Here is a 27,012-nt window from a genome sequence, read left to right as displayed (position 1 = left end):
TTTGCTGTGATTAAGTTTTAACACCAGGAACAAGACTCAGGACTGTAAACTTTTGCTTTTTGTTGTGCGTGTGGTTCTTTTAGGACAGCTTTTCCTAATCTATAAACCTTCACAGCCTTGGGTGTGAGGAGATTAGGAAAGATTAAGTGTTACTGTGTGTAACTCAGGCTTAGCTGAGCTTGGCAGACCAGGTAGAGATTGATGCGTTCTATCTTGAAACCACTCCACCAAATACACTATGCCGTTATATCAGGGCTGGATGATTAATCAAACTTTATTTTTAATTACAATTTTGGATCCAAGAAATGTGAAAAGAAGATATAACTGAGATAGAATGACTGTTGTGGTGCACGATGAAACATATATAATACATTTGTATTTTTTATGTCATTATTTAAATGTATATATACATATATTTATATATTTTATATTATTTAATTCAATCAGTTTAATTATATTTGAAGTTCAAGAAAATCCATTGTTAAAAACACAAGTTATATATATAATTTATTTATTTGTGTCAAATTATTGTGATGTTTTTCCCAAAATCAAGCAGCTGGAGGACTGGGTGATATGAAGATAATCAAATATCACAGTATTTTTGACCAAATAACCTTGAAATCCATATTATATTACAATATGGTAGTGTTGACAATTGGGGCTTTCACAAAATATCTACACAATGAGTAATCATCATTAATGTGGATATAATGACCAAGTAGGTAAAGTAAATCATAGAACAATTAGAACTCCCTGGTATGTTCAGAAAATTACTTCTCTTTACTGTAATGCTGCCTGAACACTATATTAAGATATCTAAAAATTTGTGAACAAGGAAAGAGTTTGTATCTTTAAACTGTCTAGTGAGAGAGAGAAAAAAACATCTGTTCCTATGGCAGCAACAATAAAGTGTGCTCATTACTGCATATTGTTTGAAATATCGCTGAATCTATCATCAAACAATCAGCAACAATGAAACAAACTATTGCACTGCTGATGCTGAAAGGTCCTTACAGTCCCCTTTAGCACTATTCAGGAACAACACTGGGCTCCCAACAAACAAATTACCAATTACCACTGCTGCATAATGAGTGCAAACAAGATGGAATTTAAAAGCACATGCAGGAAAATTTCTGTTCTGCCTAAATTGAAAATGAGAGTTTCAGCTAATCATATTTCTACAGGCAGGTTGTCCCAGAGTTTGGGAGCCCTAATAGTACGTGTAATATGGTCTCCTCAATTTGGTGTCACCACAGGCTTAAATTGGGCTCTTAATAGGGAGCCCTTGGGTAGCAAGGCTAGCCCTGCCAGCAGTAATAAGGCTACTATATCTACTGCACACAGCCACACAGCCTCCCAGCTTGACTGCAAACGGCATAATAATATCAGCTTGTTATGAGAGAAGAGACTGCCCTCTCCCTGCAGCCAGGAAAGAGGGCGAGAGAGAGAGGGAGAGCAATATTTTGCTCATAATTAAAGTTTTGTCTCATTAGGAGGTGAGAAGTTGGACAAACTAGTCTCATTATGAAAATGCTGAAACAAGCGCACACTCATACTCTTGGACACAATCTATTTGGGGATGGCAGCAGCTTTTGGGCATGAGACTGGAGGGTTGGCACATTTGAGCGGACGGGAAAGTGATGCTTATTGTGCTCCTCTTCCTCTATAACAATGCCTTTCTACCTCCAACTGCTCTGGATAATCAGCTGAAAATAGAGCAGCACCCAAGGCATTCACACCTGAAGAGCGAGTGTGTGGAAATGTGTGAAAGCCTGGGAAAAAACACTTCACCTTTTCTAGATAAATATACACAGTCCTAGACCTGTGACCATAATTACTATATTGACTTATCGTTCATTATATAAAAATGGACACAATAGTTTTTTTCTTGACTCAATGTATTGTCATTTACATGTGTGAATTTTAATGCTTTTTTTGTGTTTGAAGTAATGCTGCGAATGTTTGACAGGCGGCAAAAATTGTTGAATAAAAAACTATATTTCCCAAGCAGCCATTCCAGCTGTTTATATGTGATTTTAATAATAAAATAATATAATACATAATGATTATCTCTGTTAATGATGTTTTGTTAAGCACTTTGTAACATGTGTTTTGAAAAGTGCTCTATAAATAAAGATTATTATTATTAACAGACCCTGAAAGTCTCATTTTATTTGTTTTGGTTGTAGTTGATTTATTTGTTTTAATATATTATTATTATTATTATTATTATTATTATTATTATTTTAATATTTTAATATTTCTTGTCCACATTTCAATTCCAATGTTTAATATTCTCGAGATTAAAAAATGCATTGATGTGGAAAAGGATGAACTTATTATACTCTAATTTTGTTATAAAACTATACATTATTACAATGATATATCGTGATAGTTTCTGGGAAAATATATTGTCCTAAAAAATATGTTATCGTGACAGGCCTAGTGGGCCTGTAATAATTACTAGCTTAGCACTCAGCTTATTGTTCAAAATATAAAAATGGACACGATAGTTTTTTTCTGGACTCAACATATTGACTTTTTGTGCTTTTCTGTGTTGTGTATGACGTAATGCTGCAAATGTTTGACAGGCAGTATGATTTGTTTCCCAAGCATCAATTCCAGCTGATATCTAGACATTTTCCATGGTTTTCTTGATAACCATGGAAAATCTCACACGCACAGTTCAGATCACACAAAAAAGAAACAAAATGTCCAAAAAAAGACACAAAATGACAAAAAAAAGACACAAAATTACCAAAAAAAGACACAAAATTACCAAAAAAAGACACATAATGACCAAAAAAAGGCACAAATTGACCACAAAATGATAAAAAAAAAGACACAAAAGAGACACAAATTGACCAAAAAAGACACAAAATGACCAAAAAGGGTAAAACACATGAACACATGAACACTTTAACACAGTGGAGAGAGAGCTGACTTCCAAAATGATTTGGTGACCCCCAGAAATCATCTTGCGACCCCAATTGGGGTCGGGACCCCAAGGTTGAGAACAGCTGGTATAAGGCATTAAAATGAACAAGAAATGAAAGAAAACAAGGGTGGTCTAATAATTTTTTCCATGACTGTATATCGTCCTAAAACATGTGTTATTGTGGCAGTCCTGTTCACTTACTGGAGCAGTGTCTGAACTCAAAGCGGACATGCGAGCCGCGGAACATGTCGACCGGGATGGGCAGCTTGATCTGCTCGGCCCAGCGGGGGCTGTTGTTGTGGTACAGCACCAGAGAGTGGTAGTCATCCCCACCTGGTTCACCAGAGCCGGCAGCCACGTGACTCTGAAAGACAGACGGAGGAGAGTGAGTAACAACAGGAGAAGAATGAAAAGAAAAAACAGGAAGCGAAGGGAGGAAATGACAGGCTGGCCGAAAGCATGAGGTAAGAGCAAGATTTCAAAGACACAATAGATTAATGAGTCAGTCAGACATAAAAAGATAGGAGTGTATTGAAAACCATCCACACACCACATATGCCAATAAAGCGAGAATGACACGGTTTACATGTGTGTGTTTATGTGTGTCAGAGGGTTGCATGCCATGCGGTGGCAGCAGGGTTATATTTGAGTCTATTTTCTGTTCAAGGCCGAGGCAGCGCAGGAAACCACAGGAGCAGACTGTCACAGCGCTGCACCAGAAACGGGCAACACACTGGAGAGACACTTAGCTCTCATCTGGGTCAGTGATATTTAAATGAAGAGTTTTGCTCCAAAATAAGACTCCAGCTATTAAAGGGGGGGAAACAGAGTTAACTAAGGACTTAAAAGGCATTTACTGTCCTTTAAGAAAGTGGAGAGTCATTAAAAAGCATATATTTTCCCAGTGGCAGTCATGGTTCTTGCAAAATGGAGACATAACAACAGACTTTCAGATGCTGATTAAGAAAAAATGTTTTTTACCTTGAGAATCTGCCCGTCAATATCCAGCACATAGACAGTGATTTCTACGTTCCTGGCAACGCTTTTCCCGCCCTTCTCAAACTCGCCTTTCTCCAGTGTGATGTAAAGGTCATTCCTCATCTCTCCTGCAGGAACAAGAAGGTAAAAGAGGCAACAATGCATCGATTATGATTATGCAAGCATTATTAATGATCTCTCAGCAGCTTGACGACATTTTCTAGCGTAATGCTTCATGACAGTGGGTGGACAGCAGTGAGATTAGTGGCATTTAATGATATATTTTCTGCTGATGTGAAATCTAAGTCTGAGTTATGACCCTTCGTCACCAGAGAATACAAGATTTAAAATCTGCAAGTAGACTGGGTTGCTAAAATCCATATTCTTTGATTACAGCAGAGCAACAAGAGACCTATTTAGCATTGCACTGCTATGACATTGTCAAACTAAATCGAACCAGACCACCTTTTTTCCTCCATGCATTCTTCTTCCTTTCACAGAAGCTGACACGTACATTACCCAGGATGCAACACACAACCAACATTTTGGTGTGTTATTCTGGCAGCGGCTAATGGAGCCACAATGTAGCTTCATGCAGGAATGAGGAGTGGGACACAGAGGACTGGTAGGCTCACTTCTTTCTAAATCCAGATTTATTTATTTTTTTCAAACTTTTAGGCCTCAGCCCCAACCAACGTTGACTCAGGTGACAACACTTGAGGCAATTCATCGAGTTTCATGTATCTCCATTCGGAAGCATTACAGGCTCTATAGAACTTTTAGGCAATAGAAATAAATTTGTTGATATTATTCAATAATTTTATATTCTCCCCCTTGTTTATTTTATATTGATGCTATTTTATTTTACACTACTCTTGTTTATATCTCCATTTACCATTTACCATATTCTGTCTGCTGTCCACTTGCTGCTGTAATGGTGCAATTTCCCCATTGTGGGGCTAAGCAGGGTTTATCTTATCTGATCTTATCTCATATATTCTTTTAATTAAATCAAAAGCAACTCTACAACCTTTCCATGAACCCCCTGTCAACAGCAGCAGCACCCTATACCCACAAGATTTTGAGATCAAATCTTAACTAGTGCCTGTCCCTTGCTTTCTACACATCCATTGTATAATAACCTGGTAAAATCAGGTGCGTAAACAATGAACTTGGTGTCTGGGACTCACGAAAACAAAAAAATCTGACCTTTTCTGTGCTGCAATCTGTAAAAACAATTAGGGGGAAATAATCTCAGGGAGTAACATCCTACATCTTTTTGTTATAATTGCAGCTGAATGTACAATGACGAGGCCAGGCACTATTTTATTTCCTTCTGTGGGGGAAGTCAAACTGTTGCAAAGCGCTCTGGGTAAGAAAGAGGATAGGCCTGTTTCCTGTGCAGCCGAGCTGCGGTCAGACACATTGTAAAAGAGGTTCCCTATAACCTCTATGAGTGTGTGTGTGTGTGAGTGTGAGTGTGTGTGCATCATATCTCTATCTCTAGGGTCAACATTGATTTTTCTGCTTAACAACAGTAACCATAGCAACATGGGGCATTCTATATACTGTACACTTCACACACACACACACACACACACACACACACACACACACACATACACATACACATACACACACACTCACACACTCACACACTCACACACTCACACACTCACACACACACACACACACACACACACACACACACACAGTGCAGGAGAGCAGACACACACAGGGGCAGTTTCTTAATTTACAATAGGAAAAAGGGAAGCGGAGAGGGTGGGGCTGGAGCAGCTGAAGAAAGAAAATGAGGAGAAACACACAGTGAGACACAAATCCAGAAAAGACAGACAGAAAAAGAGGGAGAGACAGTTTCCTTAGCCCAAGGGCAGACTTACACAGGCAGACAGGGTGAGAGCACTCAGCGTTAAGGGTTTGTAGTCAGACAAAGACAAAGAAAGAGACAGTGAACATAAATCTGTGTTAGTGAGGCGCTGTGGGACCCGCAGTCTGTGGTTCCTCTTTATCTGTGTGACCAGACAACACACCTCACTTATTTAAAAGAACAGAAAAAAACTCCCCTGATGTCCAGCTCTCATAAAAGAATGAACAGAAAAAGCTAATTTCCCTTCTGTGCTTTTCTTCTGCATGGCATATGTAAATATAAACATGTGCAACTTTAGTCCCTTGTTTCATCTTACATTCGAGTGGTTGGGCAGTGGTTACCACGGCAACCCCGTCCAGCTAAGCCCCGGGGGTCTCTCTGCGGGGGTCTGTGTCATTTAGAGGAGAAGCTATCTAAGTGATGCCTATCTACTTGAGGCAACCTGAATATTTCATCTAGCTGAGGGCACCCTAAGGTGGAAATCAAATATTGCTCGCACACAATAGGTAGGGTTGTCACCAAGGCAACTGCAGCTGATGTTATAAGGCAGGTCAAGGTTTACAACACATAATGATGATATCAAAAAGGTGTCAGGTAAATATTATTCCATGAATCAATGTTTTATTACTTTTATTGACTGATATCACACATAAAGTCCCCAGTTTATGACTGTGACACCTGTTGCCTGGTAAGACTTTTCAAAGTATGCGATGATTTACAAAGGAAATTATGTGTTTTATTTCTCTTAGCAGCACTAAGTGTTCCTGTTTCCTCTCAAAGTGCAATGATAAGCAAGTTAGGTGAATGGCAAACTACATTTTCAGTGAGTAAGTGCATGTGAATTTGTATGAGCCTTGTGCTCGATAGGATAAGTTATTTCATTAAAAAAATGCATGGGAGCAGAACCAGGTAGTTTGTATGATTACAAATAGTCACAATGGAGAAGAAAAAACAACTTCAATAGAAAATCAAAGGACAACACTCGCCGTGTTTCCATTAAAGTCAAATCTACGGTGGCCCTGAGAGCTCACAGTGCTGCAACTTAGGAAAACACATGCAAAATAAGAAAAAGCGCTGCAAAGATCACAACACAACAACAGTGTTCTGGTTTTTGCATCACTTTTTCTCATTGTGTTGTGTTGTGGTCTTTGCAGCACACTTTCTAAATGCTGAGCTTGTGTTGTCAAATTGATGAAAATACAGAAGAAACAAGCAAATTGAGAAAACATCTTCATGTGTTTTCTTAAGTTGCAGCGCTGTGAGCTCTCAGGGCCACTGTATAAATCGAATTTTGAAGCGAATTTAGAAAAATTAAAAAAAATGGGAATTAGGGATGTTTCCATCAACTGGTTTAGAGCAAATAAACAAAGCTGCATGAATGTACTTTGGTCAGAAGATGGCATTAGATTGCTGTAGGCTAATCTTTCAGTAAACAGTAGATAAAGTAGAGATTGAGCAAGAAAATACAAAAAAGTTGCTAATTGGACTTAATTTGATGCATTAAAACATTTCATAAGAACGGCTAAAGGGAGGGTTTGTTCAAATTATATTTAAAAATAATGATAAATCAATAATTATTATTATTAATGTAATAATTATTATTATGCATTTTTACTTATCTCATCAATTATCTTAGCTTTGTTATTATTATCGTTTTTATTTTTATTCTGATTTAGCCGTACGTCCTTGACTCTGACTCCTACCTGTCAACTGTGTTTCACTTCACTTCTGTTGCTCCCAAGACTCCTGAATCTCCCTACAAGGATAATAACAGCTTATCTTAGCTTAGTTTATCTTGTCATTTAGGATTACTTTGGTTGGTTGACATTGGTTGGACAATTGTATTACCGGTGCACAATTACATAATCAGTCAAAATATTCCCTTTTCCAGGAAGGAGCTATAATAGTAACTCGGTACGGGCTTGAACTTACAGATGCATCTCAATAAATTAGAATATCATGGACAAGTCAATTTCCAGTAGTTCAAGTCAAGTTTGAGTCATATAGATGGACATACTTTTCAGAGGCCAACATTTCCATATTAAACATACTTTTTAAAATTGGGTCTTTTTGTAAAATCATTTTTTTTGAGACACTGAATTCATTGAATGTAAGCCATAATCATTATAATTACAAGAAATTAAATAAATGAAGACATGAAATGTTTCATTCTGTGTGTAATGGATCTGTATAATGTGTTATTTCCACTTTTTGAATTGAATTACTGACATAAACAAACTTTTCGATGTCATTCTAATTCATTGAGATGCACCTATGTATATCCACAATGTCTAGAGAATGCAGTGAAATCTAAAGCTAGCCAGAAAGTTAGCTTCTTAAATGTCCAATGTGCAGGAATAGAAAGTAAGTCCATCATCTGACCTAAAGAGAAGTTGTCTAAGTCGAGCAACAGGAAAAACAGCTGACATCCATGATGACTGCAAACCCACAAGAATAGGGAAGTTCTTGAACAGAAGATAGGTAGGACCCAGAAAAAGCTGGATGAAAAGAAGGTATAGCAGGAAATTCAAGATTCAATACTTTAATTGCCATACAACAGAAGTTGTTGGAGATTTGCTGCAGTGTGCTCTACAATACAAAGACAAGACAAACACCACACAAAATAGGAAGCCACAGACATAGACACATAGACATAAGACATACATGATTCACTCATTCATTCATTCATGGCTCGTCCCCACATAGGCAAGAGTCTGAAGTGGCAAGTGACTTTAGTGGAAGTTCACCCAAAGTGCAGGTTTTAAGTTCACTTCCAAAAGTGCAAATGTAACAGGATGATGCTGATGTGAGAAATATCTACACTGTTGGATGCTCAATGGCCCAAGTGGTTCCAACAAGAAGAGCTGGAGGGGGCTTGACCTGGTGTGAAGTTAAAGTTGGCCCTTACTCTGCGACAGCTTTGTTTGAGTTCATGGTGGAGGAGGGTAAGTTTTCGTTAGTCGAGTCGAGCAGAGCCATTCCATGCAGAGGAAACATGGCATGAGTGAGCTGTTTGTGGTGTCCTACCTGGCATGATGACATCAGAGAAGCCCAGTTTCCGGGTGATGGACACACCCCGAGTGAAGAGGACCATGTACTCTCGTCTCAGCTGCTCTATGTCCCCGTGGAGGAGCTGGAGAGCCACTGCCAGACCTAACAAAGAAATAATAACAAAATTCAAAATCTGAAATGTCATCCACCTACATTAGAGCCTTGATCTTTCCTCCCTTGCAGCACAGCCACTCAATAAAGTTCTCAAAATATATTATAACCCTATTCCCAAAACAATAAACAATCTTGTATTGCAAAAAAAAAAAAGGATTCACAAGGGCATATTTTCAGTTTTATTACAGCCACATGAAGTTGCAAACCAGACAACTACAGTCGTTCCTGCCAGCAGCAATGCTTATGGAAGGAAGCAGACACCCCCACATACATAAACCAAAAAATGCAAACAGCCTGTGAGTCATCCCCAGCTCTTTTTTATTAGGAGGAAATCCTACATGAAGGCTGTCGTCTCAAATCAATAACCTTATGCAATAACTCCAAATGTCAGCGCAGCTAAATTAAAGCTTATATTTACAGCTCAAAACTCGTCTCCTTGTTGTCCACGTGTGTGCGCCTGTCCGTGCTCATGACACCAAGAGGCAGAAACACAAACAGCCTAACAGCAAGGAAGTGTGTAAGAGACGAGATGATGATTATTATTGTTGTTGTGGGTGTTTGCAGGAAAGTTTGGAGGCAGTGGTGAAACGGTTCATTAGCTGCGAGAGGTTTCAGTCACTGAGAGTCAACAAGGCAACGTGACTTGTTTGCAAACCTGTTTGCAATATGCCAAAATTCATTACACTACAAAGGCATAGAAAAGGCTGTTAAGTAAAGGGAAAACAGTGTCAAGTTCTCAGATTTGTGTATCAGATGAAAATGTTGCTTTATTTTGAGGATTTTTTAGGGACGATTAGTTTACCCCCCAAAGTAATTGCTATCGAACCTGCATTATTTGAAAAAAAAATTATCACACAAAATATCATGCTTCGATCCATATTTGTTGCTGTTTAGCTTTTAATAAAGAACATCTTCACTGCAGTTAAAAATATTGTTTGCTCTCCAACTTGACACACACATAGGGAGGCACACTTTTTTTTTAACAGGGCTGTCTAGCAGCAATCTAACAGCACCATAAATTACATTTATATCCACAATAACAAAAAATCTATTTCAGCTCTTACGCTCAATGCATATATCTGATTTGTAATCATTTTTTTTAGGGCGGTGCATGTCATAAAATATGACGACAGACATTCACAGAAGCTTCCTTTGAAAACCTCAACAGAAGCTTCAAATGTAAAAAATAAAATATATCTGGTACAGACTGTCCTGTTTCATATCTCTGACTTCTTTATATTTAAGTCAATAAAAATAAATACATGTACAACTAAAACATTATTGGAGGTGAAATGCAGTTTAACTTCACCAAATCACATGAATTCCATCAGAGTCAAACGTTAAAAGCAGTAGCTACTGCTACTCTGCTAACGTGAGCTAGTTGTCTTTAGCAAGAGTTTTAGCTGATTTGATTTAGCTGCTACCTCAATTTAATTATGCTGAAAAAAACATACTGAACTACCAAATTGTCAGTTAACCACAGCTGATATATTTAAAATTTAAAAAGTTAATTTAGTTTTAGGTTTTGCTAAGGCTAACCTTCGCTACACTTAGCAGCTAGCTTTCAGTTGATGCAGCTCACATCTTACCAAACCAGAGTGTGGTTACTGAGGCTGCATAGCATAGCGCTGCAGTTAGCTTAAGCTAAAACACTCTATGCTGCATAAACTTGCCAAGTGATGAGGAGACTTTTCCTCTGCTCATAATAGATAGGTTGAATATCAGCCTACATGTATGTTTTTTCAACAGCTAATATTGGTAGCGAGAGCAACAAGTTAGCGAACTGCTGAGGTGTCATTGCACCTGTGTGTGTGTGTGTGCAAAGCCCAGCCCTCGGGAAACACCAGGATCAAAGGAGGAGAGAAAAACAAGCCAAAACACAGCAAAGACTGTGCTGCAACATGTGTCGTCTGGTTTTATTAAAGGCATTCATTTTTTAAGATTCTGTTATTCTACAGTAGTGGTAAAACAAACCCATATCCCAACAGTATAATATTTGGGTCTAGAGGACATGGGGTGACAGAGACGCCACAGAACAGTCCTCTGATCTAAATAATTCAAAAATAACACACACAGTCCATCAGCAGTGTGTTCAACCTGGCACAAAGGGCTGGTGGGAAATGAAAGAGGAGATCCCATTAGGTTCAGGGAGATTTCTTTATTCTTTTTTTACCCTGGCCTAATCTGCCTGCCCGTTAATGTGGATCGAGCCTTTGGCATTTATACACACATAAACAAACACACATACACAGAGACAGGCTTTAAAAGCTACTGCAGGGCTACAATTAAGGCAAACCAGCTTCATTACTATTCTGCCTGGTAGATGTAGCTGACGCTGACAAAAAAACACCCTCAACCTTTGCTGCCCTCAGCCCACCCGGCCTGCCTCTTCACAAGAAAAATAAAAACTCAAAAAACAAAACAGTGGAGTTGTCGCAGCCTCTTCTGTCGCTGCCTACGCTCGCATGGAGGTGGGAGCTGAATTATCTACCTGACCTGACTCATGCAGAGCCAGATTCTTATGAAATCCCTTTTATGGATTACTGGGCTATGTGTAAACAAAATCACCATCTTTTCGCATCAACTCCCTCTCTTGTCTTTTGAATTTGATTACCCATGAAGCCCCCATGACCCTGAAAAACATGGGTAAAAAAATAGATAGCTATTAGGCTACATGTGAACAAAATACCTGTCTCTCCACATACACTGTCTGTCTGCCTCTTTATTACTCAAACAGCCCGGTGTTCTTTATATATTAAGGGCAGCACATTCATCTCTCCTCTGCTAATTGGCTGCTAATAAGAGACTTCTGGAAGACTGCCAGGTCCTTTAAAAGGAGAACCACACAGCGAGACAACTTCAGACACACACCAGGGTGCACACACACTCAAACAAAGATGGCATGGTGCACACATGTACACATATACACACACACAAACACACATAACCTTATCTCACTCCACTGCGCGCTTGTTTTAATTGCCCTCCTGACACTAAGTGTAATAAATTGTGGTCCATAAATTATGCACCATGTTCCATAATTCCTGCATGGACGTTTTCATAGGGACAAAGTGGAGAGGAGACACTGACCTGTTTGCTTAAGATGAAATACTCTCTACAGTTTGCACATTTTGTGTCGAGGCCAGACAAGTGACTCAAGTGTTATCTATGCTGGGATGTTGCTCTGCAGTAGAATAATAGCCCTTTGGGACGAATTGACTTTTCAGATGAGGATGTTTCCAGTAAAAATGTGCTGCGAGGGAATTTGTGGATAGCTGTTCTGAATGTAGAGTGAGCACAGCTATGGTGCCGGATGTTTAGAGGGATAGTTTTGATTTCGGTTGTCTATCCATAGTCAGTGTATTACCTACAGTGGAAGGCGGTCTGTACGCCCCCAGATTGGATGAGCACAGAGGCTAAGCAGTGTACAGCTGTGGAGGTGGACGCAGCAAAACTCATTTTAGCCAGTAAAAAAACAAAACATTTCAGTTTTAGTGTACATATCTAGAGTAACTTAATGCTTTACCTTGCTGTGAGACAGCCTTTTTCCTTTCGCACTACAATTTCTTAACATAGAACTTCCTACACATTCGCACAACTATGCCACATACCGTATAATGCCAATCGATGGACACAAGAGTGAGAGAGAGAGAGAGAGAGAGAGAAGAAATCTGTTGGATCTGGAGTCTAAAACAGAATTAGAATCAACTTAATTTATCCCCAAGGGGGCAATTCATTTGCAGCTTTCCCAGTCTGAACATACATACATACATACAACAGACAACCAAGAAATGAATTCAGTTAATAACTTAAAGGAAACATATAAGGGACGTGGGGGCAGTAGGAGAGACAACTTACAATAAGAACCATAAAAGAAAAACATATAAAAACCATATAAAGTCAGTAGGAGGAACAACTTTAAAATAAGGGTCATTAAAGATGGGTAACGTATATGTTCAGAAGCTTAATGGCAGAAGAGAAAAAGGACTTATTCTCTGTAAGGGCACATTATAATGTTGGCCTGAAGGCATTAGAGACAGTTTGGTTGAAAGAATGTGATCATGTTGACTGATGATGTAAAAAGAGATAGTGGTAAAGCTTTGAAAACATTCTAGATATGGTGTACACTGTCATTGATTTTTCCACAACAGTACATTGCTAAGCTTCGTATAGGTAGGTGCTCCTGCCTGCTTCTCCAAACTAAGGGATGTGTCAACCGGTATCTACTAGAGGTAATACACTGTCCCTAGATAAGAACCTCACAAAAACTGACATAAAAAATCCAAATTATCTCTTTGAAAACAGAAAAAAAGCAACCTGATAGTTTGCACAGGTGGTCCTGGAGTTTTTTGACATGATGTCAAACTTATTGCTGCTGCATATGCTTTTCCATGAATGTGATATCAGGCCATCAGCGCTACTAGAGAAAATATGTGTGTGTGTGTGTGTGTGTGTGTGTGTGTGTGTGTGTGTGTGTGTGTGTGTGTGTGTGAGAGAGACATGTAATCAAAGAGATAAAAGAAGATAAAAAGCAGCAATAAGAGCAGAGTCCAAACTGTCAAAGCTAATACAATGATAATAAATGAGGCTCATGGTACAAAAATGAAACCTAATATTCAGCTCTTATTATCCTAAAAATTGAAATTATCATCTCCACATTTTTTTGTATAAAGCATTTCATTTTGTACGATCAAAGTCTAATTCAGTTAAGTGGTGGAAATGTAATTTTAGCAGAAATTATTATGCATTATGCATGCCAGAGTATTGTGACAAATGTCGCACAGCTCTCCTCTAATGCACTTTAAAAGAGGAAGCACTGAGGCTAATCAGCTGTTCAGCTGGATCAATGTCTTTAGCTGACAGCTCCTCAATAGCTAATATCAAAGTGCACGCAGCCGCAAAATACGAGAGCAACTCTTTAAGATATTTCATGTGTTTATTATGAGTGTGTCAGTGTGCATGCTAGTGTGCATAATGCTGTAAAATTAAAGCCTAGAGCAAACACTTATATGTTGGAAAATACTGTGAATTAACACAGCATGCCGTCTCCTGCCAGTAACGTTGTCCTCAATTAGTTGTTTTTGATTACAGAATGCTTATCTTAAAGCTTTAAAATGTCATCCATCAGGCACGAAACACTAACTGAGTAAGCCACATCTCTGCAGTGCCATCTGTCGAAGGTCTTGGTAGTTTAACATCAACAAAGCAACACTTTATCAGTCTTTAATCTGTGATTGAATCTGATAACATGTGCCTCCGCAGGGTTATAATACAGCCAGTCAACAGTTTAAGTAGAAAAATAAAGCTGATGTAAGAACTTGATTAAGATTTTGTTGGAGTTCTGTATGAGATAAGGGAATGTAAGTGATTGTGTAATAGTCCAATTTAAGTGTAATTCCTCTGCTTTATGTTTTATCAGAAATTAATTTAGACTTTTGTTGCACTTATCAGCTCAGCCATGCAAAGCCACTTACGTTTCCATTTATTCACCAGCAGCGTCACGTAGACCTTCAGCTGGATGCTGCAGTTTTGTTATGAATCACTGTAGTGTAAAGATGCTGCTTGGATAACGCACACTGTGTTAAATGATTTTGTGTCATTCAGTTTAATTACCGCACTCCTTCATGCAAGATTTATTCGTGATAATTTCAAGTCCCAGAGTTGTATGACTTCTCCTCGAGTAATTATTGGTCTTGTGAGGGGAGCTGAGTCAGTAGATCAGTCTCCCAGATTCTTGACATTCCTATAATCTCTTTTCTCTCAAACAATTCTCAACCTTTTCTATTGAGCAGGCTGTATATTCCACTAAGATACAGTATAAGAAGACAATGAACTCTGTTACCCGGTAAAATTAATATTTTCTTTATGGAAATAACAGCCTGCGGCAAGTTTGCATTTTACAAAAACATTATGTAAATCAGCTTTAAGGCAAACTTCTGATGAACTGCTGCTAATTGCTAACTGTTGGATGTACATTTATCCCCTGATGCCAACAGCTGCAAACTAGCCAACACTGTTTAATTCATAATCATGTCTTATCACTGTAGATTATATTTAAAGTCGTAATCATAACTTTATTTTAGGCTGTAATTTTGTTTACACAAAAATGTGGCTGATATGATTCCACCAACAGCTGCTTTAAGTATGAATCTCATTGCACAACAAACCTCTTCATGTGTCACATGACATTTCTTTGAAATTTGAAGAACTGAATGTTCTGACTCTCCACCAACCTGTTGCTATGGGAAACTGCTGATGCTGTTGTTCAGTATGGTGCGAATGCAGCTATTTATAAAATTCATCTGAATGCATTTGCAACAGCAGGCTTCCTGCAGACACGACCATGTGAAGACTGATCAGCTCCCCCTAAAGAGGAACTTCACTCCCACATAAACGATGCTCAGACTGACCAGAAACTGACTACTGCACGGCGAGAGGCCGATGATGCAACCGTGCTGCGAAGTTTGTCATCACGGCATAATGAAGGTTTTGTGAACAGAAATAAGCCTGATTATCTGCTCTGAAAGCTGATCCCAGATCTTAAAAAACGTGACAGAAAACAAAAAGTGAATAAAACTAAATCCCACACTGCTAAACCACCCAACTTTGAGTCTTACTAAATCCCCTTGTTTAATGCCGAAAACAAAGATATGCAGATGTGAGGAAGCAAAATGAATAAAACAGATGTGGTTCTTACCGGTGTTGGAGCCCGACAGGTTATACCGAGAATTTGCTTTCTTGATGATGTTCTCATGGATCTGGAACCACTCACTCTCTGTGTTACATCTGAGACAAAAAGGCAGAGAACAGAAAATACTTATTTTTTTACTTATTGGATTTCAATATAACCACTTGAATTACATTGTGTTTTTCAAGATTTGAAAGTGCTCGGGGTTTGAATAAAGTGCTTGTAACTGCTTGAGATTTAAGGCCGCGTTCAGACTGCAGGCGAATCTGATTCAAATCAGATTCCTACTCAAATCCAATTTTTAGGGCTGACTGTCCACACTGTTTTTAGCAAGTGTCTAAATCGGATATGGCTCTGTTCAGACTGGGCCACATTATTGACTGATCTGACAGGTTGCTATAGTAACGGCGTCAGACGTCATATAATTGCGACGGTGACAAGAACAACAACAACAAACATGATGGAGGCAGGTCACCTCAGTATATTGGCCTTGGCGGTTCAGACTGAGACGCATCTATCCAAATGCGATCTGAAACTACCTCCCGAAGGTGGTTTCGATCCAGTTTGCAAAAATCGGATTTCATGTTATTTGTGACTGTTCGGACTTCAAAAGAGCCATTCAGTTCTAATCTGGATGGGCTAAAAATCAGATTTTGGCTGGCAGTCTGAACGCAGCCTAAGTCATAAAGGTTGCCAAGGCTTCTCAGAATAGAATATAATAATGTGATGAATAAGTGAAATATTCAGTATGCTGTAGAGTCCGGGATTTTTTTTTTACGATATTGTGACAGATACATCAGCTTAGATGTCGTCTAATATTTGCAAATATGAAAACTTTAAAAAAAAATATAAATAGTAATGGTGTTATCACATAGTTCTAACTTACAATCTGGTGGCAAACCGCACAGAATCAGAGACAAAAAGCTGCACTGAGTCAACCCAATAATGTCATTCAGCACAGAGGACAAAAGCTGAAAGTCACTGCAGCAAAATACAGCTGAGGTCAAGAAAATAGTTTCTGCATAAATGTTATATTCTAGATAAAAATATACGTTACCACAGCTGTAAAAATGCACCTTGTAGATATGTCAAAATATCTTGATTTTTACTTTGGATAACGTGTAAGAACCATGATTTGTTGTAATAACAAAGGGATCATGCAGCAACTTAGTACTTCACTAATGAAAAAGTTTGGATTATTAAAAAGATTACTAAAAAAATGGCAAAAATCAATGCAGCAGTGGCCGACATATTGAATGCTATACAGTCGTGGAAAAAAAAAAAATTAGACCACCCTTGTTTTCTTTAGTTTCTTGTGCATTTTTACGCCTGGTACAACTAAAGGTACATTTGTTTGGACAAAGATAATGATAACATCATTCATCATCATAATGGTTTTGTTTCATATCAAGAAAACCATGAAAATGTCTAAATATCAACTATTAAATTACACTTATTTTGAGCTATTTTTGTTGTTATCATTATATTTGTCCAAAAAAATGTCCCTTTAATTGTGCCAGGCATTAAAATGAACAAGAAATTGAAGAAAAAAATGGTCTAATCATTTTTTTGTATTTGGGAAAAGACCCTAAATAGCTGGATACTACATTTCCCATAATGCACCCAAAGCATCCTTGAGGGTAAATGCCTACATCTTTAAAATGCCACGTTTCCAGTTTGTAACACAGGCTTTCTATTTGTTTTTTGTTTTGTTTATTTTCATTTTTCATCTCCGCACCCTTACAGTGTTAACTCCCATGACATCATCAGGTTTATTTTCATAAACAATATAATACTTCTTTCCCAGGAGTCCCAGTGTTCGTATTAAAAGTTAAAGTTGCCCTTTATTTGTATATTTGACTGTAACATGAGCCACATATTTGATTTGATGTTGCAGGTAAAAAGTTATGGGTTTGACTGTGACCCCAATTAAGAAACATTATTAACCGTCAGTTTTACTATTTAACTAGGGCAGATCAGGTAAACAAATTCCTGCAGTATTTACAGTGACGTCTTGTCTGGATCTTATTCTCAAAACATTCAGTTCAGAACATTCATGCTAATCCGACTAAACCCTCTGTGGTGTTCCTGCAGGTACAGAGAAAGTGGTTGTTTTTTCTTCTGAGCTGAGTGTGTTTGGCCAGTCAGTCTGATCCAGCTATAATTTAGGTCAAACTACTGTGTCAACAGTAGCCTTTTCTATCCCTCAGGGCATCGTGTAGACTAGGTTGGACCACAGAGTCTTTTCACTGCCAGTGTTGGTGAAAAATAAAATAAAAAGCCTCTGAAGCACAACAGGAAAAGATGCATTTTTGTTTATAAAATGTCTCGGTAACGCTTTATAATAAGGTCCTTAATAACCATTAATTAACAAGTAATGAGGCATTTTTCTCGCTTTAGATCCGGTAGTTGCAAAAAGCATAGTTAACTTATAGTTAACTTATAATAGATGAGCAATAAAGTATATTTTAATATCAATAAGCAATCAGAGACAGTTCATATTTTTAAGAGCAAACTTAAGACTTATCTTTTTGGTTCGGCTTTTACTTGAACCATTTAAGAAAGAAACAAAAAAACCTAGCTTTTTTATTTTTATTGTTATTATTATGTACTTTTTTTTTATCTTACATTACTTTTTTATTTACTTTATCCAATTAATTTCTAACCTGCCTCCAGTGTCCAGTATTCGACGTTTAGATGCCGTTTCCTCAGTTTGTGCTTTGTTTTTAATGGGATGGGTTGGATGGTGTTTGCTTGTTTCTATGTTTTGTTGTTGTTGTTGTTGTTGTTGTTGTTTTATTTATTCCTTTTTTATGTGAAGCACTTTGTGTTACATTTCTCTTGTATGAAAAGTGCTGTACAAATAAAGTCTGATTGTTTGATTGATTGTTTGATTGTTTGATTGTTTGATTGATTGATTGATTGATTGATTGATTGATTGATTGATTGATTGATTGATCGATAGATAAAGGCTGAAATGCACTGACTAAATTGTACAAATAATTAGTTAAAAGTACCGGATAAACAGTGGAAACACCCAGCTTCACTCCAAGTGGTAGTTGAAGTACTTAAAAAGTTGGGAACCACTGTCCTAAAGTATAGCTTGGTTCAATATGTGGAATATAGGAGTTTGTAATGAAATGCTGGTTGTTTACTGTGACTTACGCATAAACCTTGAGCAGGTGGTCATCCTTGGAGTCAGCAGTGAGGAGATCAGCGATGCTGACGACAGCACAGCCAAACGGCCTCCTGTATTGTACGCTACACAGATTCTTCTTCTCCCCTGCTCCCATTCTCCCTGCACACAGAAAGATCCACAGTCATAACAGCACTGCTATGAAGGCCCAGGAGATTTAAAAGACAAGTAGAGCTCAGTAGAATAAAGAAGAAGCATCCCACCTATTCTTATGATGTGCACAACGATGTAGACATCTTTTCTTAGATCACTGCTTCCCAAGTCCTGAAAAAACAGGAAAACATACTTCAGCATCAGATTCAATCATTGTAAACAAGCTGCAGAGAACTGGCTTAGCTCTTAGTTTTCAGGGTAATGGAGCATAACTTACTGTACATAGCTTTAAATTGCTTCCAATCAATCTTTGTAAAGTCATGTTCGCTACTCACCACAAACAGCGTGCATTGTCTTTCCGTCTTCTCTGGCGACTTGGGCAACCCGCTCTTATTCAGCTTGACAAAGAACCTTTCGCTGTAGAATAGGAGAGACAGAGAGAAGGGAACACACATTGAGATGAATGGGGTCAGGAATGATGGCTGGGTGTCATCATAAACAACTGCATCCAAGCCACTGCTAACAGGAACAGAATAAAGATTAGAAACAGTGTCAGAAGTGTCAAGCTCTGAACGGTAGGCGCTGGAGAAAACGCTTCAAAGTGAAAGCTTCAAACCAAAGCTGTCTGGAAGAGAATATAAGGCAGGAGAAAGACAGGCAGAGAGGGGGCAGAGGCAGAGAAAAAGATATATACAAAGCTTGAATTACTGAACCAAATCCCCAACACAGAATGTCTGAAACAGATCCGACAACAAGTACATCCACACGTGGCTCCTCCGCGGCTAACTAAAATATTCACTGTGTTGTTGCACATCGTGGATTCTCTGACACGTTTTAGCCCAGATACTGGACTGTCAGCAAAAATAGTGATGGGTTGCAACGAAAAATGTACAACCTCAATCTCATAACTGCCGAGCTGGTTGTCATAAATCTTCTGGTTATGACAAGGCTGGACTAAGACCATTATTAGCAAGGTGAATAGAAGAGAAAAGGAGAAAATTAACCTGCTTTGTGCTGCTCTATACTATAGAATGTACAGAAATAGCAATTGTATGAGTCACACGCATACCTTTTTGGTTACTGCTGCATTATTTGCACATGACCAGATGTATTGACTAATGGGTTCATTATTTATGAACTTGAGATGCTTTTTCATGCCTTTATCTCATCCTGTATCGACTACTGTAACTCACTTTTCTCCTCACTCAGTATGTCCCCTTTAAACAGTTTACAGTCAATCCAAGATACTGCGGCAAGGCTACTCACTAGGGCAAACAGACGATCTAACATCAACCCCACACTCAGATCTCTGCACGATCTGGCCCCGGCATATGTAACTGAACTACTTCACCCATATCCCTCTACCCCAGGGATGGGCAACTGGAGACCTGGGGGCCACATACGGCTCACTTGAAGTGGCCCTCAGTACAACTACATGCATTTGAGCATGAAATCTTAAAAGTGCAGTGTGAAAATGCACAAAATGACTTCTTGCAATTTATCTTGGTCTGCTGTTCTTGCACTGAAAAAAAGTGGTTATTTTTTATTTGCTTCAAACCTTTTGTATTCCTATTTATACTGTTCTACATGCATTTGAGCATGAAATAAGTTACTGCACTGTAGACATATTTAAAATAGCAGTTTCATCCTATCTGGTGCACGCTCCTATATGTGGCCCTGTGGTAGTGTCAATGAAAATTTGCGGCCCCCTCCAGCATGTAAGTTGCACATCCCTGCTCTACCCGCTGCCTCCGATCAAACACCTTCAATTTCTTGTCTGTCCCACGCACCCGTCTTAAACCTCGGGGTGAAGAAGCCTTTGAATCCATAGCACCCGAACTTTGGAACGATCTGCTTGCACCCTTACGGTCTGTGATGTCTGTGGATTCTTTTAAATGTCACATTAAGACATACCTGTTTAGACAGGCAATGAGTTGACTGTATGTACCTGGTCAACTAGACATTCAGGCTTTAAATTTGTTTTCCTGTTGTATTGTGTTTTTCTGTATTTGCCTGTATGTTGATTTATGCCCTTGTAAAGCATTGTGTGACTTTTTGCCTGTGAAAAGCGCTTTAAAAATAAAATGTACTTACTTCCTTACTTTAGCAACAAGTCGACTTGTCAGTCGACAACCATGCTATTAACTCAGGAAATGACACTCAACTAAAGAGACTTGAAAAACTGAAAGCATAAATAAAACAGACAGATGGAAATAGACACTCCATATTTAGGAGCTTTGTGAGGCACATTGTAATTTGGCACAGTGGTGCTTTTAGCTAAATATCACCATGCTAAAATGCTCTCAATGAGAATGCTAACATGCTGATGTTTAGCTAGTATATTTACCATGCCATTTCCATTTTAGTGCTTGCTAATATTTGCTATATATGTTCATTTGAGGCTGGTGGGAATGCCATTAGTTGTCTCTGCCAGGGAGTTTTTTTTTTTTTTTTGGTCTGTCAGCAGAAATAGAGGAAAACTTCTGGTCTATCTAGCAAGGGTCAAGGTAAAATCTATCAATTGGAGCGGATCTGAATCATGGAGCTAATACATGAATTAATTTGCAATTTGTTGCAATCAGACACGCAGCAGCATCTGTAAGTTTCAGAAGCTAAAAATACATGGCCAGTCTATTTTTATTGGAGTGTTGCAGCGTGTTGCATACAGAACTGGTTCCTTCTCTTTCTACCTCTCCCTCTTGTGTCATTCAAGTAGCAGCAGGGGCAGACGGAAAGCTCAGATTTTGAAACGCTCCCGGTGTAGAGGAGGACTGAAATAAAACGGGTCTCTGCCAGAACACGGCGTAGCTGCACCTGATCCACATTGGATCCGATAGGGGTGGTCTTGGTGGAGGCCTGTGTTCTTCAAGTGTCCATCCAGTTTTACAGGTTTCGGATAAATTTAGAAAATCCTGATGTCAGAGTTCAAATGAAAGTCACAACTTTTTATCCTGAGGGTCTGGACCAAGTTCATGACAGTCCATCCAATAGTTGTTGAGACACACAAGGTCACCAGGTCACCACAATTGGATGGTAACCCTTTTAATAACTGTTGAGATATTTCAGTCTGGACCAGTAACCAATTGACAGACAAACACTGCCATCCAAAGTGCTATGATGCCAGTACGGCTAAAAATAAAACTCTAGGAAGCTACAGTGAGACATTTGGAAAAGTATATTGTCTGGCTTTCAGTCTAAACAAACTGAATCATACTTTGGATAGTTTGCACATACTCTGTAGTTCAACTTTAAAATATAAAATTCAAGAGCGTCGCAGAGCAAAACGAACTCAACTCTGGCCTCGATTGCCCCGCACCCCGCCCTCCTACAGGCGGGAAATTACGTGCATGTCGGGCAAAAAGAGAAAGGACGGACACAGATCGCCTTTTCATTCTCTTTGTACTCCGTCCCCTCTCTCTATCTCGCACACACGCTTAAAGAGAGGCAGCGGAAGCGTCCTGCTGGGCCCGTCTCATCCTGGCTGGCGAGCTGAAGGCTAATCCAGTTAGGTGACTTTCACAGTCCACCGATAAGCAGAGAGAAAACCTTGTAATGCACCAGCGCCTGACAATGAGCCAAGTCTCTGGCACGGTTAGCAGGCGCAAGCTACAGTAGAGCCATTCACACAAGAGCAGAATTTACCCCAACAGATCCTATATAACTTGACTTCATGCTGCATACGGCTACAATGGATTAGGATGTTTTATAATAGTCTGAGCTATTAAAAGCTCCTATTACAAGAGCTTAGAAGTTGCCATATCTCTTCCATGATGTAAATAAGACGCCGTTTCTTGCACTGTAATTCAATGTTGTGTGTATGTAGGGCAGTGGGCGCTCATGTTTGAATTAATTAAACTCCTGATAATTAATTATACAAATGCTTATGATTTTTCATACATGTATTCCTTCAGTAAAGTTTTTCCTTTTTATTGTGCGGATTGGAATGAACCAGTTGAGAGCCAATTTGATTTAGTTGCAGTTGTTCCTCATTAGCTGCTCTCTGTAACTTTCCAGGCCATTTATCCAGCCATATGGAGACGGATTCCTATGCATTAGACATGAGACTTGCGCGCCTTTTCCCGAACCCTAATTAGCGCTCTATTGTTGAAACCCCAACTGCCAATTAACAGCCACTCCTGCAAACACAGACACACATGCATGAGTCTCCCCCTGCCACCGACTCTTCTCCCTCACAGCTGCAGCGTGTTGATCACCCGAGCTAAGAGGACCAGTGTCCCCCAGCGGGACCTTATCTCCCTCTATCACCGCTCGCATTAACATAACATGAATGGCCGATTTCCCTCCCCTCTGGGCCCACACGGAGCTTGCTATTCCCTCTCCTGATATCGATGATTGCATTAGGAGCCGTGCGCTTACCCGACGAGGGGGTGGAGGAGGGAGGGGGGGATGGGAGAATGAGCGACTGGAGTGTAAAATACTGGCTAAATTAACTGCCACTGTTGCCTCCCTCCCCCCCTCACTGGAAAAACCTCAATCTATCCTCAGAGGCCACGTGGAAAGATGAGAAAATGTCTAGACAAGACAGCGAGGTGAACAGGTGGAGAACACACACAAGGCCAGACCTACCAGATACTAGATCTTTCTGTTTGTCAAAAACACACTGCAGTATTCACAAAATGAACAGAAAACACACAAAACCAGTTATACATGGGTGACCTTGTTAGAGTGGAGAGGAGGTTACAATAGGAAGAGAAACAGAGTATGGCAATATGAACCAGTGTGTGTTTCTAAAACTGCAAAGATTAATTGATTAGGTAAGTATTTTGATAATAACGTTTGTATTTTTTAAGCTGAGAATTGGAGCATTTGCTAGTTTCATCCTTAAATGTGAGAATTTGATGCTTTTATTCATCATGCATGATAATAAACTGAATATCTTTATCTTTTTAATTCCCTCTCTATCCTCTCTATCTACTCTATTCTACTCTGATGATCTGCCCTGCACAACCACATCTATTGCACGTCTGTCCGTCCTGGGAGAGGGATCCTCCTCTGTCTCTCCCTGAGGTTTCTTCTTCTTTTTCCCCTGTTAAAAGGGTTTTTTGAGGAGTTTTTCCCTGGCTGAATCGAGGGCCTAAGTACAGAGGATGTCGTACAATGTACAGTCCGTAGAGCCTTTTGAGGCAAATCTGTGATTTGTGATTTTGGGCTATATGAATAAAATTGACTTGACTTGTTTTTGGATAAAACAAAACCATTTTAAGATGTCACATTGGGCTCTGGGAAATGACACGGGGCATTTTATTGACAAGATGATTAATGTTATTGACACTATAATCGATATTAAAAAATAACCACTAACTGCAGCAGAGAATTGCAAGAAAAGAGCAACAGGATGTGTGAGCGTGACACAGTATGCCACAGTGTGTGTCCTCCTAGAGAGCCTCACAAGGAAGCCTGTATTGAACACAAAGAAGCTACCATGATGCACAGGGGCTGCTGGTGTTGGCATGGTACTGAGATAACGGGTCGGATCCCCCATCTGGTCTCTGAGACACACACACACACACACACACACACACACACACACACTCACACGCACACGCACACGCACACGCACACGCACACGCACATGCACATGCACACGCACACACACACACACACACACACACAGACCACGAGCACAGAGGGAAGTGTTGAATGGCTCCATGCCAGGCATCTTGCGTAAACGTGTGTGTGTTGTGTGTTTTCTGTTTATGTGTGTGAGCAGACAGTGTGAGACAACGTTGGCGAGCTGCCACGGCAAAATTTTCCTCGAAGACAGAACCACCAAGGCACAATGGTGAAGGCCTCTGACTGCCTTCATCCCCCGAAACTGATAGAAATTTTTAATTAGCTGATTAAGGAAAACAAAATAAAACTGTTAGAAGAAAAATCAAGCTTTTTATCTGTTATTATTTTATGTAATATTATTTGTATTCAGTTTAGATAAAAGCTCATAAGACTTGTTGTCTATGTTGACTTTCTGGCATCTTTGTCGTAGAAAACATTTGTGACAGATGTTTTCGCTTAACGACTAAAGCCGACTTTTGTTTCAGAGAGCGAGCTGTAAATCCATTTCAAGTGCATGTATATGCTTCAAGTGGAACTTAATACCTGGGCTCTAATTATGCACTTCAAGAAAAGTGTGGGTTGGGAATAGTCGCTAAAATGTTCTTCATTATTGCCAAACGTTTTCCATCAAGAATTCAGATGGATGAGCTAAAAGGAGGCAAGAGAGCACAATTAAAAGTGCCTCTGATCCACGGATACATTGTGTGTGTGTGAACATGCAGATCTGAGAGACTCAGATAAACCACATCATGAAAAAAAGGCACACTTGTACACAAAATAGGACTATTTTCTTCAGTGGTATTATTCCTGTTTTAGAGGAAAACCACAGGCTCTCCATGATTTAAAGAATCTTAGGACAACCAAGTTTGCACAAAAGTTACATTTTCTGCCAGTGATGTGATGAATAATGTATTGGATTTCAATGGAAAAAGAAGTGGAGCTACTGTATGTGGCTGAAACGAAATAATAAAACAATGAGCCCCATCAATGTCACCCTTGTTCCTCTGATGTGACCCTGTGGGGCGGAGAGTACGCGTCAAACACAAGCATGACTTATCAAAAGAAGTTGCCGTTCTCATTTTTCAACCCACTCGTTTCCCTTTGCCTGACGAATCCACTTGTTTGTGACATGAAATGGAATCTCTTCGCTTTGAACTATGAAACCGGGGAGTTTAAACACAGTCTTGCATTTGGCCGACGCCCCATCAGGAGTGTGTGGGTGTTTGTGTGTGTGTGTTGGTGTGCGTGCAAGTGACGTATGCAGACTCCCGGGGTGATGGGCTCTTTGATGTGGACAGCACGGACACTTTTATATAACAAAATAGCAGAGCCTTGCCCACTTTTATGTGTCCAAGTGCTCTTTAACAACCTGCTTCATTTAATTAATCTTCATTACACCCCTGCAATCACCAATATTTCTCTTACACAAGTTTTTAACCTTTTCAATACTGCCGTTTGCTCAAAAAATGTACAGTATAAAGCCACAAAAATCACAGTTAAACATCTATCACTAACTATAATAATGAAGCAAATATCATTAATAGTATCCAAAAGTGATGCATTTTGATCAAAACTTTTGACTTTTAAAAGGTAAGGGTTGTGATTAGCAATGATCATGCTCAGTTTCATTTGTATTTTAGACACCATCCCAACTTTTTTGGAATCAGGGGTGTATTTGGTGCCATACAACATCAATGGGCCAAACGGCTGCTAAAATATTAGCAATCTGCCAAACGAGAGCAGAGATTTTAAGACAACCCCAATTTAGTGTGGAATGTGTTTTCAGTTCAACCCAATACGTAGATTTTCTGCATTAAAATGTCCAAAACTACGAGACGTATGTTATTTATTTTGTTTAGTTGCAACCTTACATTATCCAAGAGAAATCCATATTTTTAATCAAGGAAGCGGTCTGTGTCCTTTGGTCGCCTGTCAATGGCATCATATACTGTATGCATGCGTCAGCGTTGTGGTTGTCCGTCAGAAGTTGTTAGGAATTTAGTTTTTATCCCGTTTTAAGCCACATTTTTACAATACAATCTTAAGTTCTTGGTCATTTTTAACTATATAGCTTAACTGGATTTAAGGATTTTGGTCATCGGACAGTTATCAGAGAAGCAATCTGAGCAAACAGCAGCTTTCCGCCAAAAAGCATCAGAAAAACAGTGATTTTGAAACAGTTTTTACCACTCACCAGGTCTATTGTTTCTCTCCATCATGAGTGTGTGGGCGTATGTGTGTGTGTTGCTATGCATGCAAGTGGCGTGTGCAGACTCCCAGGGTGACAGGCTCTTTAAAGTGGACAACAAGGACACTTTTTATAGAACACAACAGCACGGCCTTGCTCAGGAGACCCCTGCGGGGTAATTCGTCTCCGGGTAAAAACCTCCTGAGAGTCTGAATGTGATCAGATTGCTTCACTTGCAGTAAAAACCTCCTGAACAATGAACAGTGAAGGAATCCCAACCAGGAGAAGCTATCTGCAATGGTGA

The 27,012-nt window shown here is 39.3% G+C and overlaps 1 protein-coding gene across 1 annotated transcript in view; it reads right to left on the bottom strand.

The window, feature by feature from the left end:
- The window catches only part of dock4b (dedicator of cytokinesis 4b), a 163,293-nt gene that overhangs the window by 73,153 nt on the left and 63,128 nt on the right, over positions 1-27,012 (bottom strand). The window contains 7 exon segments of the mRNA XM_059325448.1: positions 3,140-3,302; positions 3,920-4,044; positions 8,832-8,957; positions 15,667-15,755; positions 18,823-18,955; positions 19,057-19,117; positions 19,282-19,363. Coding sequence (XP_059181431.1) covers positions 3,140-3,302; positions 3,920-4,044; positions 8,832-8,957; positions 15,667-15,755; positions 18,823-18,955; positions 19,057-19,117; positions 19,282-19,363 — 779 coding nt within the window.

This window comes from Centropristis striata, chromosome 22, assembly GCF_030273125.1.
Source record: "Centropristis striata isolate RG_2023a ecotype Rhode Island chromosome 22, C.striata_1.0, whole genome shotgun sequence".
In the NCBI taxonomy this organism is placed as follows: domain Eukaryota; kingdom Metazoa; phylum Chordata; class Actinopteri; order Perciformes; family Serranidae; genus Centropristis; species Centropristis striata.
The sequence above is the reverse complement of the archived record's forward strand: the minus strand, read 5'-3'. Positions and strand labels throughout refer to the sequence as shown.